Source organism: Entelurus aequoreus, linkage group LG04 (assembly GCF_033978785.1).
Source record: "Entelurus aequoreus isolate RoL-2023_Sb linkage group LG04, RoL_Eaeq_v1.1, whole genome shotgun sequence".
Classification (NCBI taxonomy): Eukaryota; Metazoa; Chordata; class Actinopteri; order Syngnathiformes; family Syngnathidae; genus Entelurus; species Entelurus aequoreus.
In genome coordinates this window covers 38,567,520-38,584,374 of record NC_084734.1, presented here as the reverse complement: position 1 = coordinate 38,584,374, position 16,855 = coordinate 38,567,520, and the positions used below count along the sequence as shown (strand labels likewise).

At 42.2% G+C, this 16,855-nt stretch overlaps 1 protein-coding gene across 5 annotated transcripts in view; it reads right to left on the bottom strand.

The window, feature by feature from the left end:
- Positions 1–16,855, bottom strand: part of LOC133648580 (general transcription factor 3C polypeptide 2-like) — a 32,055-nt gene that overhangs the window by 13,968 nt on the left and 1,232 nt on the right. Inside the window, exons 1-13 of one of the 5 annotated variants that reach the window (XM_062044809.1) lie at positions 16,531–16,825; positions 14,308–14,414; positions 13,707–14,184; positions 12,295–12,425; positions 12,047–12,198; positions 11,895–11,977; positions 11,727–11,804; positions 11,504–11,602; positions 11,141–11,368; positions 10,947–11,058; positions 10,752–10,869; positions 229–260; positions 26–155 (exon numbers count right to left, since the gene is read on the bottom strand). In XM_062044809.1, coding sequence (XP_061900793.1) covers positions 26–155; positions 229–260; positions 10,752–10,869; positions 10,947–11,058; positions 11,141–11,368; positions 11,504–11,602; positions 11,727–11,804; positions 11,895–11,977; positions 12,047–12,198; positions 12,295–12,425; positions 13,707–14,184; positions 14,308–14,350 — 1,684 coding nt within the window. In that variant the 5' untranslated portion in view covers positions 14,351–14,414; positions 16,531–16,825. Of the gene's footprint in view, positions 1–25; positions 156–228; positions 261–10,751; positions 10,870–10,946; positions 11,059–11,140; positions 11,369–11,503; positions 11,603–11,726; positions 11,805–11,894; positions 11,978–12,046; positions 12,202–12,294; positions 12,426–13,706; positions 14,185–14,307; positions 14,415–16,530; positions 16,826–16,855 lie in introns of those variants that run through there. The other 4 variants (XM_062044811.1, XM_062044813.1, XM_062044812.1 and 1 more) reach the window with 4 other exon arrangements.

The window sequence follows — 16,855 nt, the reverse complement described above, 5'->3', positions numbered from 1 at the left end:
TAAGACAAGAATAAGCAGATCTTACCATCGTAGAACCCAACAGCGATGACGTCATGTGGCTGAACAGGCAGCCAGTCCATGGACAGAACCTGTCCGCTCTGCTCAAGACGGAGCGACTTCAAGGAGCCCAGCTTGAGGGTAAGAACAGGATCAGGCTGCAGAGAGACAGCATGTGAGCAAACATTCGCTTGAAGATTAGCACAAACGTTAAAAAGATCAAAGACTCACCTTGTAAATGGCTCCACACTGGCTGCTGTCACCTGGGAAGTGACACACATGAACAACATTTAGTGAGCTTAAATGTAGCGTAATGTTGCTGTCCTATGTTCTAGGTTGGTGTAAAAATGATAAAACTGTATTTATTGCAAATACTGTACATACAGAGAAGTGTCCTCTACTTATACAATTATCTCACATCAGTAGTAGAACAAGGATGGAGGAAGCAGGATTCGAACCAACGACCCTGTGTTTATTCAACAACCAGATCCGGTCAATGCCATAAACACATGGAGACTAATAAGCTAAATGTCACCTCCAAGTACCACGTCAGATCTCACATCAAATTTTACTCTATGCAGGTATGTTTTCTGCTTGAGTCCCTTGAGACACAAAGTGGTACTACAAGACAAGCAGGAACCAACCAATGCAACTTTTACCCTAAACATTCTTTATATTCTTCATAATCTCCTTTTGAAATAAAACAACAAGCTCAGTGATCATATTTTAGTCTGACAAAGAAAGCTTTAAGTCAGAGTTTATACAACTTGTTTCATTGAAAACAAACCAAAAATTGTGTTTCACAGAGCACTAGTCCAGCATGATAGACAAAATAGGAAGCCAAGCGGTGTAAAATTCACAGCTTCCAGCGCTAACAACTGGCCGTGCGATGCATCTTCTTTGTCATTTCAATTATAGATCCTTGTCTGATGGACGTGTAATTTACACTCAAATCTTTTGTCTTTTTAAACGCCCACTCCCAACTTTCTTCATCTACATCATAGACACATCCGTCCTCTAACCTCTCGTTCACGCTTGTTCATTCATTCAAGAGACACTATCATTTATCTGACGCAAACAGCGTGCCATGTCAGTGGAGTGGAGGGGGAGAGGGAATGTGGGTATTTAACCATCTCTCACTTCACCCTCGACCCTTCAAACGATCAGACAAGACCAGTCAAATGTCATCCTGTCTGCTTTAAAAGAACTTTGAAGAATGAGCCCAATTAATAATGACTGGTATGGGGTTGAAGGTGTGATTAAGAATGCAGCCTATGAACAAAAGGACACAGGTTCCTTACCCCCTTGAGCAAGACACCCTAATGCCAAAGTGTTGGAGTTTACTACTGTGATGAATTCAGACCGGCTGCCCAAATAAAAGGGGGTCTTGCACAAGGCACCGTTGAATCTTGAGCCACCACTGAACTGGAGAGCCAAGTTTTACAGACTGCGTCCAACAGTCTTGGTGGTGCATTCATGTGACACCACTGTAGTGGCTGCTGGTTGTGGGAGCTCTGTGCACTTGTGTGTTCTTGATATTTCCCTCTTGTTTTCATGTGTTTTTTGCCTTTTGGTTCAGGCCACTATGGGACAGTGCAGCAAGAGGTGGCACTTTTGTGAATTCTGCACTGCTTTTTGGTGGAGTTTTGGATTACCTCGAGGGAACCTTTGGGCCATGGCCATGTTAGCACCTTTCTGCTGTTGTGTCTGAAGAACAAATTGCACAACTGGCTATCATATCAATGTCTGATATATCTTGAGGTTTAAAAACAGCCCACCGTATTAACCCACCATAAAACAGAGCTTAATGTTCTTCCTGCAGCTGAGTGTTTTTGAAGCGTCTTCCTAATAACTTGAGGCTATGCTTGGATGCGGCGAGCTGATGGAGTTTCTCAATGACCCGCTCCTCGGATATAAACTAGAAACTAAAGGCCATGGCGCACTAGGTGCAAAGGGGAGGGGAAAAATAAGTGAAGTGTTAGAATTTATAAGGCTTTTTATATCCCACTGCTTCTTTGTTTAAATCTAGAAGTAAGACAAATGTGGTGTAGAGAATCTTGTGGCACAACAGACTGCGTTTTATTTCACATACAACCGCAGCACTTCTAAAACACTAATTTTACGGTGAATACGTGGCATGTATGCTAGATGCATGTAGCCTGCATACGACACGGGATACTACAAACAGGATGCATGCTGAGTTGTTTCATCAGATTGTCTGTGACACACATATATTTGCAGCCCTAACAGGATGTGTGTGTGTGTGTATGTGAGATGGATGAGGCCCATGAGTCATTCATCTCATCATACACTTTTCTATCAGCCAAGTCAAAGGAGTGGAGTTGATCGTGAGGAGCGGACAGCACCAGAGGCTCCACCATCCATATTGTCACCACGCACGCCACGCTGAGCGAGTGCACAAGATAAATATTGTCACTGTTACCAAACAGCTTTCCGCCCCCAACCATCCTGCCCCGAGCACACACGTGAGGTCATTTAATTGAACGTTCCAGACATTGAACGTTCCGGACATTTGATGGTGGTGCTTGTGTGTGATTATGTGCTTTGTGCATTTACTATCATTTGCAAGGAGATGATACACTTGAGAATTAATATACGCCTAACACCAAACCCTCTGAGGGGATTGGAAGGGTTATGTTATTCCTCTGTGAAATATGTCCATGAGCAAGTGATTCTTACTCATGGCGTGGCGAAGTTGGTAGAGTGGCCGTGCCAGCAATCGGAGTGTTGCTGGTTACTGGGGTTCAATCCCCACCTTCTACCATCCTAGTCACGTCTGTTGTGTCCTTGGGCAAGACACTTCACCCTTGCTCCTGATGGCTGCTGGTTAGCGCCTTGCATGGCAGCTCCCGCCATCAGTGTGTGAATGTGTGTGTGAATGGGTGAATGTGGAAATACTGTCAAAGCGCTTTGAGTACCTTGAAAGTAGAAAAGCGCTATACAAGTATAACCCATTTATCATTTATTTACTGCAGAATCCTTTAAATTTGGCAAACAGTGCCCTCTCCTGGCCAATAGATGTATGACAGATAACAAGCTTACAATATCTGTACAATTAAAGGGGACCTAATATTAATCTAGTTACTTTTTACTTAAAAATGTTGTTACAAAGTTGGATACTCATGGTAAACAATGCTTAAGTGTAAAATTATAAAGTTTATGCAATTTGTCATGAGCTTGCAAAGACTTTGGATGCCTCAGTTCAGGGGGTTTTGCAGTCTGGCTACGTTGTGACGTCAGAGCAAGGTGGACGTACTTATTTGAACATTAAGTCAAACTCTCAGTTAGAGCCATCAGGCTATGAGGAATCACAAAATAAATAGTAAGATAAAGTATTATTTAGGGCTGCAACGATTAGTCGACATGGTCGACAATAGAATTTGTCGCAGACAATTATATTTGTCGACAATAGTTATGACGTCATCACTCGTGTTTTTCCGGGCGGAAGCGGTCCGCACTGTAAACTACATGTAAAGTTTAAGGATATTTCCTCTTATTCTTGTTAAAAACATGAATACCTTGCTCATTTTGCAAAGTGGACCTTGTTTTTATAGCAGTATATCTGTGATACGCGAGCATTTAAAGCGTAGACATGATGTCGGACATTTAGAGGGAGGATGCGGTCTCAACCTCGGTAAGAGTGTTAGCTTTTACCTTGGTAGCTAGCTAATGAGAGTGAGACAAAGTTGTGTGAAATTTTTTTTAGCCAAAGTCAGCCAGCTAAACTTTGTCTCCATCATTACAAGTACGTTTTAAAGCAGCGTCAATTTGCAATGCCGAAAAAAAGGCACTTTAACAAGCGCACGCACGCACACACACAAAAAGAGAGACTGACCAATGCAGAGATATCATAAGATTAAACATACAATCTATTAAATAGCCAACATTTTAAGAATTAATCTAATATAGAATTCTACACATTGAGTCTACTTGCAAAGCCGTCAAAAAAGGCACTTTTTCACGCGTGAACCGCGCATGAACACAAACACACACAGAGAGAGACTGACAGGCGCTGTCATGCCAAATTTCTTCCCTCTACAAAAACCTTCCCTTCCCCATTTACTTCCGGGGCTGTGTCCAATAAAATCACAAAGTTGCCGGGGGTCCTTAACCTGCACGCGACTGTCCTGTTTCGCGCCTGTACAAAAAAAAAAACAATAATCGATTTCTTTAGATTCCAGCAGCTGTCAAAGACGAAGTATCCTTCCAGCGACGGGCAGTCAAAGCCGAAGTGCTATCGATCGCTGTCAATGATGTAAGAGGAAACATGACCACGGAAGTAAATGCAGGAGGGAAGGTTTTTGTAGAGGGAAAAAATTTGGCATGACAGCGCCAATGCGAAGGTATCATAAGATTAAACATACAATCTCTTATATAGCCAACATTTTAATAATTAATCGAAGATAGAGTTATACACACTGAGTTTATTACAGTGCTAAATCTGCCAATAGTTAATCAATGGTAAATACCAGTATACAGCTTTTTAAATAATCACAAAATGCTTTTCTTTTTGAGGAAGTTAGATTTTGTGTTTTGTTGTTTGTCATCATTGCTGCAATTTTAACTGTTTTTAAATACATAAACAAGGTTAATTGTTTTTATCACTTTGCCTTTCCTTTCTTTTAAATGGACAACATTTTATTAGTCATTTAAATTTTTGTAATAGCTGAATAAGCAGCACAGTTACAGTAAAAATAAATATTTATGAATGAATTAGTCATATTTGTTGTTCGTAAGCACATGCCTAAAATGACTTAAGCTGCATTTAGAAGTCAATGGAAAAATTTGAGCCATAAATATGTGTACGCTGTATCTGATTAGTTGACTAATCGTTAAGATAATCCTTGACTAATCGACTATCAAAACAATCGTTATTTGCAGTCCTAGTATTATTTTCATCTAATCGTGCAACATGCAGTGACATTTAAGGGGAACTGCACTTTTTTTCGTTTTGCCTATTATTCACAGTCCTTATGTGAGACAAGAACACATGTTTTTCTTTTTTTAATGCATTCTAATTTGTAATACTCGGCTCATACTGCGCGGCTAACTATGTAGCTAAGGGGAGTCATCTATTCTGCCCTTAAAGCCCTCTAAAAACATTCAAAAACAGCCAACAATACTCCATTTACATGTTGTGACCTACATATTACTCAGGTATTAGCAATTTTGTTAGAATAGGGAGCGAATACAGAGGATATACTTTTAACAGCGCCTTGATCACAGAGAGGTAACGTAGCTAATGCAGATATTGACACAAAGAGCCGGTTGGTTATCAAAAATAAATATTTAAATATCTGCTTGTCATCTTGACTTATAATTTCAAAGCAAGTTAATCTGTTAGTAAAAAATATAAATAATCAAAAACAGTTGCTTTTGCAAATTGTGTAACAAGGCTATTTTTTATGCGTTTATATTCTAATATATTCACTGTTACATGTGGCCCTAAAAAAATGAATTTGACACTGTTGATCTAAAGTTAACGGAAAACAAGCCTTGAGAGCAGACATTGTACAGTAAGTGATTGTTTTATGTTCGTAGTTTGTATTTCTTGTTTAGCACTCAGCAATACTGCTACATGATGCTTAGTGTTTAGAGCTTGGTCTGCTTATCCCTCAGCTTTTAAAACTTGTAGCTCATCCCCTACATACCCACGATCAACAATATAAGGTTCTGAATCCTTGTTTGTCCCAAAGTAGTTGTCGTTGGCTCCCATGATATCTCCCAAGACTAGAAGTAGTTGTTCAAGCAAATAGTGAGCTTTGGGATGAGTCTGTAAAATTAATGTGTGGCCGTAATGCATGTTATTAGGAATGTGCATGTTGCTACATTACATATATATTTACATCAACGTTGTTGGAGGTTTTTCAGAGGGCTTTATAGGCGAATTAGGCATTGTTCACACTGCAGGTCAATTCAGATTTTTTTGCCCAAATGCGACCTGTATCGGATATTTTCACAGTGCAATTTCTAACGTTTCATATCCGACCCAGGCCTTTTTCGTATGTGGAAATAGATATATATGCGATCCATCCTCATTGTCAACGCTCCTGCGCTCCAGTCGCATTCATCTGACCAGAACGTCATCAAAAAATGAGAAGCGTCATAATTTTTCGCCAAAATAGATGGTTATAAAATAAATGGAAAGGATCAGAAAAGAGATGAAAATAAAATATTTTCGGAACTTATGTGAAACTTCCACCACTCCTGTCTCCGACTACTCGCCCACGCTCTTCAAGCAGATATCGAAGCAAATTAACCCGTAAAAATGCCAGAGACAAAATACTTGTCCTCTTCCGTTCTAATCTTCTATGCGCAATAATTTGGTTCAGAAAACGTTGTCTTTGATTGCACAAAATCCTTGAAATTGCCACAAATGCGCCAGTACTGTAACCGACTGGAGCTGAAGTCATTTTTACTTCTGTAAACACGTGCGTGCGACGTCATGTCTGCATGCGGGTCAGATTGCATTCACGTTAGAAATCGCATTTAATTGTGTAATGTGAACGGCCTATAAAAAGAACGGATTCGACAAAAAAATCTGATTTGGACATCCGATCATGCAGTGTGAACATAGCTTTAGATCGAATCCCCCATTTTCTATTGGGGGATTTTAATTCATGTAGCCTTAAGAAGTCCCTAGGTCACTTTTACCAGTATGTAACCTGCCCAACTAAGCATGGAAAAATTCTGGACCTGTGCTATGGCACCATAAAAGGCGCTTACAAATCCTACGGACTAGCACCATTAGGCTCATCTGATCACAACAGCATCATTCTGGCCCCTGTGTATAAACCGGCCCTCAAGAAAGGAAAAGTGGAGTGCAAGGAGGTGGCTGTGTGGACCGAAGGCTCTATTCGTGAACTAAATGGTTGCTATGACAGCACCAATTGGGATGTTTTTAAAGACTCTTGTAAGGACTTGAACGATCTGAGTGATACGGTGACAAGTTATATTAAATTTTGTGAGGAAATGATTATCCCTAGGAAGATAATTAAAGCATACCCAAATAATAAGCCATGGGTTAGCAAATCCCTTAAAAATTCCTTAAACTTGAAAAAGTTGGCTTTTTATCAGGGTGATATTGGAAAACAAAGAGAAGCTCACAAGCTGGTCAAAAAAGAGATGAAAATGGCCAAGCTACAGTATAAAGATAAGGTAGAGGAGGAACTAAAAAATGGTAGTTCACGCTCTGCTTGGAGGGGAATTAAGTCCATGGTCGGAATGCAAGACTTCAAAAAAGGTCTGTCTAAGCCCCACAAGCCTGATTCTGTACTAGCAGAGGAGTTAAACCAGTTCTATTTGAGATTTGATTCTCATGATTTCAGTAATGAACTATCTAAATTCAGAGGTGCCCCTGTGAGCAGTCAGATTCAGATTAATGAAATGGATGTCTGGAGAACATTTGAGCAGACAAATGTGAGGAAAAGCCAGGGGCCTGACTGCATTAGTGGTAAACTACTTAAAGAATGTGGACTGTTTTTATGTGGCTTTTTTCTCACATTTTCCAACTGTCTTTATCACAGAACTGTGTCCCCAAATTATGGAAAGAGTCCCTTGTCGTACCTGTTGCAAAGGTCCCATCACCAAGGGGGCTGAATGACTACCGCCCTGTGGCATTGACCTCCCTGGTGATGAAAAGCTTCGAGAAAATAGTGAAGCAGAGTTTAGTGGTCATGACCCAGGATGCAATTGACCCACTACAGTTTGCTTATCAGCCCAGGAAAGGTGTGGATGATGCCATAACAACATTACTACACCTTGTTGTTGGGCATCTAGATGGAAATAAAACACATGCACGCTTATGCTTTGTGGATTTTTCATCTGCGTTTGACTGCATGCAGCCACACATTCTGGCTCGTAGACTGCTGAATCTGTCCAATGTTGACTTTGGTACTATATGCTGGCTAGTGGACTTTCTCACCTCAAGATCACAGAGGACCCGTGTTAATAGTACACTGTCTGATGTTCGCTTATGCTCCACAGGATCACCCCAGGGACGGGTCCTGTCCCCCCTGCTGTTTGTACTGTATACAAATGACTGTCAGAGCACACTTCAGTCAAGGTACATTATTAAGTTTGCCGACGACTCTCTCATAGTCAGCCTCCTGCAGGACAAAGAGTTAGACCACGGTCCTGTTCTGGAGAACTTCGTAAAATGGTGCGATGATTCATACCTGGAGCTTAATGGCGATAAAACGAAGGAGATGTACATTGACTTTCGCCGTGATTCCCCTGCCAAAGCACCTATTCTCATTAATGGCTCTGCTGTTGAGATAGTCCGTGATTACAAGTATCTAGGCACAATTTTAGACAATAAATTGACCTTTGATGCCAACACTGACCGTATTTGTAAGAAGGCCAATCAGAGGCTGTTTTTCTTGAGGAGACTGAGGGGCTTTCAGGTTGATAGGACACTGATGAGGATGTTCTATTCATCTTGTATAGAATCTATTTTAACATATTCCATCACTTCCTGGTTTGGTAACCTCAGTGTGGCTAATAAAAATAGATTGGGTGGTGTAATCAAGGTGTGCCAAAAGACCATAGGCACTACCTTGAACCCCCTGAACCAGATCTATCAGGCCAGAGTCATCCAGAAGGCAAAGAGTTTAGACTCTTACCCTCAGGATGCAGGTACGCCCCTACTAATAGAAAGGCCAAAAACAACAGATACATAAGATCCTTTGTTCCCTCAGCTGTTTCCTTTATAAATGAGCTTCTTAAACAAGCTTAGCTGCTATGCAGTCACTTTAGTAGGAAGCGACGTGTGATGATCAGTTTTTATTGTGTTACAAATGTTTTTAGTTTTTAGCTCAATGCTTTCATGATGGTTTGTATGTTGTATGTATTTTATTTTTTGTACCTTGTTTTACTGTTGTACCTTAATTTTACTGTTGAACTTCGTTTTTACTGTTGCACCTTGTATTTTACTGTTGAACCTTGTTTTTAATGACTACTGCTGCAAACCAAATTGCCCCACGGGGACAATAAAGATTTTCTAAGTCTAAGTCTAAGTCTAAGTCTATCTGCATTGTTAGCCGTTTACTACAAATTAAAATGCAAAAAAAGAGAAAACCATTTGTTCTTGTCTCACATAGGGATTGTGAGTCATAGGCAAAATTCCAAAAGAAGTGCAGTTCCCCTTCAATGCTGCTTTAAGCAGCTTCTTACCTAATGTTGTGAATGAGTGAATCTATATACTGTTTATTAAGTTTATTTTCGACTATGTCTGGGAAGAAAATTGCGATCACGACTTCAAAATATGCAAGTTAAAGGCCTACTGAAATGATTTTTTTTTATTCAAACGGGGATAGCAGATTCTATGTGTCATACTTGATCATTTCGCGATATTGCTATATTTTTGCTGAAAGGATTTAGTAGAGAACATCGACGATAAAGTTCGCAACTTTTGGTCGTTGATAAAAGTAGCGTGACGTCACAGGTTGAAAGGCTCCTCACATTTCCCCATTGTTTTCAATGCAGTGAGAGCGATTCGGACTGAGACAGCAACGATTTCCCCATTAATTTGAGCCAGGATGAAAGATTCGTGGATGAGGAACGTGAGAGTGAAGGACTAGAGTGCAGTGCAGGACGTATCTTTTTTCGCTCTGACCGTAACTTAGGTACAAGCTGGCTCATTGGATTCCACACTCTCTCCTTTTCTATTGTGGATTTGTATTTTAAACCACCTCGGATACTATATCCTCTTGAAAATGAGAGTCGAGAACGCGAAATGGACATTCACAGTGACTTATATCTCCACGACAATACATCGGCGAAACACTTTAGCTACGGAGCTAACGTGATAGCATCGGGCTTAACTGCATATAGAAACAAAAGAAATAAGCCCCTGACTGGAAGGATAGACAGAAAATCAACAATACTATTAAACCATGGACCTGTAAATACACGGATAATGTTTTCCAGCCTGGCGAAGCTTAACCATGCTGTTGCTAACGACGCCATTGAAGCTAACTTAGCAACGAGACCTCACAGAGCTATGCTAAAAATATTACCTATCCACCTACGCCAGCCAGCCCTCATCTGCTCAACACCTGTGCTCACCTGCGTTACAGCGATCGACGGTGCGACGAAGGACTTCACCCGATCATCCGTGCGGTTGGCGGCTAGCGTCGGATAGCGCGTCTGCTATCCAAGTCAAAGTCATCCTGCTTGTGTTGCTGGAGCCAGCCGCTAATACACCGATCCCACCTACAGCTTTCTTCTTTGCAGTCTTCATTGTTCATTAAACAAATTGCAAAAGATTCACCAACACAGATGTCCAGAATACTGTGGAATTTTGAGATGAAAACGGAGCTTTTTGTATTGGATTCAATGGAGTCCGAATACTTCCGTTTCAACGATTGACGTCACGCGCATACGTCATCATACATAGACGTTTTCAACCGGAAGTTTAGCGGGAAATTTAAAATTGCACTTTATAAGTTAACCCGGCCGTATTGGCATGTGTTGGAATGTTAAGATTTCATCATTGATGTATAAACTATCAGACTGCATGGTCGGTAGTAGTGGGTTTCAGTAGGCCTTTAACAGTGTACATTTTTAAAATATAAATTATGATGGGTTGGGCGTAGTTTTGATTGTAATCTGGAAAGCTAAGGAAGTGTTTTATATCACTATAGGTCACCTTTAATGAAGGTTAGACACTAAAACAGATGTTGTCCGTTTCCATGATTTGCTATGGAAAAAGTGTTTCCAAGTGGTCTTACCAGAGTCTGAAAGATTCCAGCTGGGGTTCAGTGCATCAGGATGAGGCAGACTGTAGATGGTGACCACAGCAGTGGAGGTGGCTACTGCCAGAAGACCAAGTCTGGGCAGTAGAGGAGCCTTCAGGAGTTTGACAACATGAACATATTCATATACAGTATTACATATTCCAATACATATTCATTCAGTACTGTTACCTGTTTCCTTTTGGAGGGCATCTCCCATCCTCCTGCTGGACACCACTTTAGATGCCATATGAAACCTTTGTCCAGGACCATGCCGTAGGCCAGGCGCGGCTGTGAGACCGGCCTGTGGGGGGTGCACATGAAAGGAACACAAAGTTATTGGCTGTTTTTCTATAGAGTTGACTACAATTAATCATAATGGTCACCTGCTGTCATACTCAAGCAAGCCCAGGTCCCACAGCTGCACCAAGGCCGGTCCAGAGTAGGTTTTGTGGAGGTAGTGCTGGTCGTCCATGTTTCTGTAGCAGGCCACAGCCAAGTACTGGGAGGCCACAGCCCCATCGGGGGTCGGGCACCACTCCATGGCCCACACTGGCCCGCCCGCATTCAGGTGCATGTCCCAACGGTCCTGGTGAGAAGGTAGTGCCTCGAACCTGAGGAAAAATGAATAAAATATTTAGATACAACACAAAACCCAGTTAGAGGGATTACGCTAAAACACACATTTTTTATAGATATAAAAGGAACCTTTTTTAGCATTAGTGTCGACTTTTTCAATTAATTCTGACCTTTTGAGTCTACGCAGAGGTGTCTCCTCTGCGTAAGATTCCCTCGACACTTTGAAAGCTGCTGAAAGAAGTTCCTGAGGTAGATATGTCTCCAGTTCACTGCACAAAAGACACACACAAACGTTAACTGTCATTTATATAAATTAGTCTATGGTGACATTTATTTCAATCATCTAATAACAACAACAAGGCTACTGTTGAGGTTAAAGTTCTAATGAAGCACCTTTGGGACACCTGGTGCCAAGCACTGGAGGAGGGCATCCACTCCGGAAAAATCCAGCTGCTGAGGTTTTCCTCACGGCTACAAGAAAAAAAACACTTTTTTTTATATGACCGTTTCCTTCTTAAGGTAAGAATATGAGGACAATATATATGTTTTTCTACAATTTACAATGACTTGTATGTGTCAAAGGCATCCCAGATGGGGTTCATTATGATGGTGGCTGAATTCTTCCCCAGTTTGGTGTTTGAAGCCTGCAGGAGAAAATAGTTTATTTGGCTGCTCAATCTCAGTGCTTCTAATTTCAATGAGAACAGACTGACGCTGTGGCAGCTCTTGTAGTTAAAATCAGAGTCTGTTGACTCTTCATCGTCTTCCTCAGCATTTTCCACTTCCTCTTCTTCCACATCTGGAACAAAGTCGGCGTCCTCTGCGGCATCGCTATCGGAGTGCTTTCTCTTCCAACCTCTGCGTACTTGATGTATGTGATGTGAGAGGACATTAACATTGAAAAAGTGTTGTTTATGTCAAAACACAAAGTCTAACATTTCCATAAAGTTTTACCTAGTACCTTTTTTCTCTTTAGAACTTCTGTTCTCTGTCGCTTGTTCTGGTGTTTTGGTAATGGAGTCATCGCTGGCTTTAGGACCTTCAGTCGAGTGACTGATGTCTTGAGCCATCGCATGCAGGAACTTCATCGCCCTGACAGATTGTAACAAAACATTAGCCATAGATCAGGTAAAGGTGTCCAAAGTAAGGCCTATACTAGAGGAAACAAAAATAGAATGGATTTAATTTCATATGTCGGTGCCATTATTTCAGTCCGCAACCAGTTTGCAGCTGCAAGGTTTCGCCCTGCTTTCCAATAGACGTTGTGATGGGGGCGTGGTCAATATGATGTCATTGTGTAATTTGCACAATCGTGAATGATGCATATATTTTTTTTAAAAAGGCTAAAAAAATATACTTACATTTAAAAACAAATCTCAGTTATTAGTAAATAGTATGAACAAATTATCTTATATCAATTGTCGCCGCTGCTGCCCACTGCTCCCCAAGGGGATGGGACAAATGCAGAGGACAAATTTCACCACATCTAGTGTGTGTGTGACAATCATTGGTACTTTAATCTTAATCGTATTATTGTACAATGTAACACAAGCCAGTGGCGGCTGCTAGTCTTTCATGTAGGGGAAGGTAATTTTCAGCTACTCTCTAAACATGAGTACAGTCTCCAATAACAAAAGGTACAAAATATATAAAGATGCTAGATTTTACAAAGAAAGCGTCATTTAAATTTTTTTTTAATCCTCTTTATCAACAGGAACAATGTAATGAAACTTCAAAAATGCTCTGGCAGTGTTTTATCTTTCAAGATCACAGATTCACATATTTTGCTGTCAACCAAAAAGGGATTTAGCCTCAAACAGTTCATCCAATCATCATGCAGAAGCCTGGTGTCCAGGCCAGTGAGGCCACGCCCACTTATTATTCACTTCCAGAGACGCTTGGCGCCCGTGGGCGGGACAAAACCAAGCATTTATCCAATGCTTGTATAGTTTGGCTGCAGTATAACTCATTCTATGCTCCCTCATTGAAGTCGGCAAGTCAGATCTCTAACTTTGGGACAAGGATTGGCTCTAAGGTTCTGTGTGGGTCAGGCTGGAGTGCAAAGCAGGGCTGTGCACGTGCTGTCGTTGGAGGAGCCGCCACCCCACCACCCAAGCCGCCAACCGCCGGAGCCAAGGTGCGGGCAAAGCGGATGCGCGTGCTACGCCTTGGTCTGTTGATCGAACTTTTTCAGTGGCCGAATTTTTGTAGTCAATAGTGCGTAAATAATAGGCATACTGTATATATGCGCCTTTTATTTTGCGGTGGTGGGATGATGAACTTACATGTAGGGGAAACCCTGAGCTGTAGAGGGTTGTTGTCGGACCAGGCAAACTTTAGTATTACAGAAGGTTCATGTGTCACATGACTCACATTTTAGCAGCGCTCCTCTTGCAGCGCCCTTCCGGTACCTCCTCCTCAGGTACTTCTGGACTCTTCTCACGTGGAGAGGGTGCGACTGGTTCCACCTCGACTCGCTGTTTCTTCAAGTACTTCCTCTTTGGCTTCGGTGTCCCATTCTCCAAAGGGTCTCCCGGTGCAGGAGAGGCGCAATCATTTGCTGTAGCTGGAGTATTGTTTAAAGGAGTCCTTTTTGCTTCCGGCACTTGAGGCGATTCGGACGCTGCTTGTTCATCCACGCTTGGCAGCTGGACCTTCCTCGGTCGTCCTCGCTTTTTGGGAGTCGCCTTCTTTTCCAGACTCTTTGTAGCAGAAATCTCTTTTTCACTTTGCGCTTCATTTTCGTAGATATCACTGGTGTCGTAGTCTAAAAATCTGGGGTTTTTCCTGCGTTGGCGACCTCTCGAGCTGGGTGTTAAATCAAACAAGGACGTCGATGGCGTCTTTCCACCTGCGAGATAAGTGCTGTCGTCATTTTAATCACCTTCAAATTTGCTACAAAAGTGAGACTAAAATACAGTTTGCACTTTGGTGTTGATTGCTACGGCGGTGAATTGTGCTAAAGGTGGTCAACCTTGCTTAGGGTCATCAGCATCTACCGGCGGGGTTTCCTTCATGATCTTCTCAGATGTCTCCACATGTGTACAACATGTTTCTTCTCACATTGGCTCTGATGCTGCTCTGAAAACAGGTGAGAAACACATGCAATAAAATATTATGTTTAACTGGTTTTGTCCTTTACCATTTATAGGTAACACTTGTTTTTTACACTAGATGCTTTACCTGGCCTGAAACAAACCCCGTCCTGTCATTAAAGGCATCATTTATTATGACACAATGAGTTGAAAATGAGGCAACATGGTGCCACAGGGGTTAGTGCGTGTGCCTCACAATACAAAGGTCCTGGGTTCGATCCCCGGGCTCGGGCTATTTCTGTGTGGAGTTTGCATGTTTTCCCCGGGACTGTGTGGGTTCCCTCCGGGTACTCCGACATCCTCCCACCCCCAAAAATATGTTGATTGACAACTCTCAATTGGCCCTAGTGTGTGAATGTGAGTGTGAATTTTGTCTATCTTTGTTGGCCCTGTGATGAGGTGGCGACTTGTCCAGGGTGTACCCCGCCTTCCACCCGAATGCAGCTGAGATAGGCTACAGCTCCAAGCGGTAGAAAATGGATGGAGTTGAAAATGGTAACAAATTTACGTCGTCTTTGCGTTTAAAAAAATAACAATGACTATAATTAACAATACTATATTATTGTTGTTGTAGTTTGCAGTGGTCAACAACTTTACGGTATGATTTTGAAAAAAATTTCTAACAGTGGCGACTTGTCCAGGGCGTACCATGCCTTCCGCCCGGGTGCAGCTAGGATAGGATCCAGCACCCCCCGCGACCCCGTAAGGGACAAGCGGAAGAAAATTGATGGATGGATGGACAAAGAGTTGAAAATGGTAACACATTTACGTCGTCTTTGCTTTTACAAAGATAACAATGACTATAATTAACAATAACTGTATTATTGTAGTTATAGTTTGCAGTGGTCAACATCTTACGGTGTGGCGCAGTTGGGAGAGTGGCTGTGCCAGCAACCTGAGGGTACCTGGTTCGATCCCCAGCTCCTACCAACCTAGTCACGTCTGTTGTGTCCTTGAGCAAGACACTTCACCCTTGCTCCTGATGCGTTGTAGTTAGCGCCTTGCATGGCAGCTCCTGCCATCAGTTTGTGAATGTGGAAATAGTGTCAAAGTGCTTTGAGTACCTTGAAGGTAGAAAAGTATACAAGTATAACCCATTTACATATTGAAAAATGTTTCTAATAGTGGCGACTTGTCCAGGGTGCACCATACCTTTTGCCCGGGTGCAGCTAAGATAGCCTCTAGCACCCCCCGCGACCCCGTAAGGGACAAGCGATGGATGGATGGATGGACAATGAGTTGACAATGGTAACAAATTTACGTCGTCTTTGCGTTTACAAATATAACAATGACTATAATGAAAAATAACTGTATTATTGTGGTTGTAGTCTGCAGTGGGCAACAACTTTACGGTATGATATTTAAAAAATTTTCTAATAGTGGCGATCGACTTGTCCAGGGTGTACCATGCGTTCCGCCCGGGTGCAGCTGGGAATAGGCTCCAGCACCCCCCGCAACCCAGAGTGGGACAAGCGGTAGGAAAATGGAAGGATGGATGTTGAGTCTGTGGCCAAACTTTAGATGCAGCGGCAAGTGCTAGTGTGAATAGTACCAGTGTACCTAATGTTGTGGCCCGTGAATGTATTTGACACTCTCAGTCCCAGCGGTCAATTACAGTCACCTTTAATAAATGAAATAGCTTTCTTTGTTATTCGTTTTACGCAGACCAAAAGTTTGTTTTGAGCATAACTTTGAATTAGCCACACTAAGGTCAAGGGGATATTGCTTCGTCATATGTTCGGGCGAACAAGCCAAACATCGTTGAGCTATCTGACAATTCTACGCGTCCGTACGTCCTCTTGTTGAGACAGTGGTCTAAAAGAGGCAAGGTAAAACAAATAATAGTAAGAGCGATACGCCTCTTCGGTCGGCAATGTTTCAAACAGTAAACACAAGCTAGTGACATTTGTATTTGTGCTTAAAAGTTACACTTCCTCCACGGCCATGTCATCGCTCATGCTAGCACACGGCTAATGCTAAGTTGCTAAGTAGAATGTGGCGCCCTGGCTCACTATGAAACAACTCGTACTTCTAAAAAGTACATACATTTAAAAATGACGAAATAGTACTGGTAGCAATAGCAAAAGGGTTAAAGAGCTTACCAGGTAGGTCGTGAAAGGCTGTATTTTGGTGGCAAAGGCTGATCACCCGCGTACGGAGTCCTCCATGCTCGGATCCGAACATGTGGGTTCGAGTCCGCAAGCCGGCATGCTGACCTATCGTGCTTTCCGATCAAATAGTCCCCAACACCAGCATCCTTTGTTTTGGACGACAAGCAGCTACTGCATTTACGCTTAGCAGATGGAATACAAGCCCTTGCTGAGGCTGAAATTCACAATGTGCTAACATCAGTCGGCCATGTTACCGTAGTAGCAAGGACGGCTTACATCGCCCCCTAACGGCACACAGGTGACACTGTACCCGTTA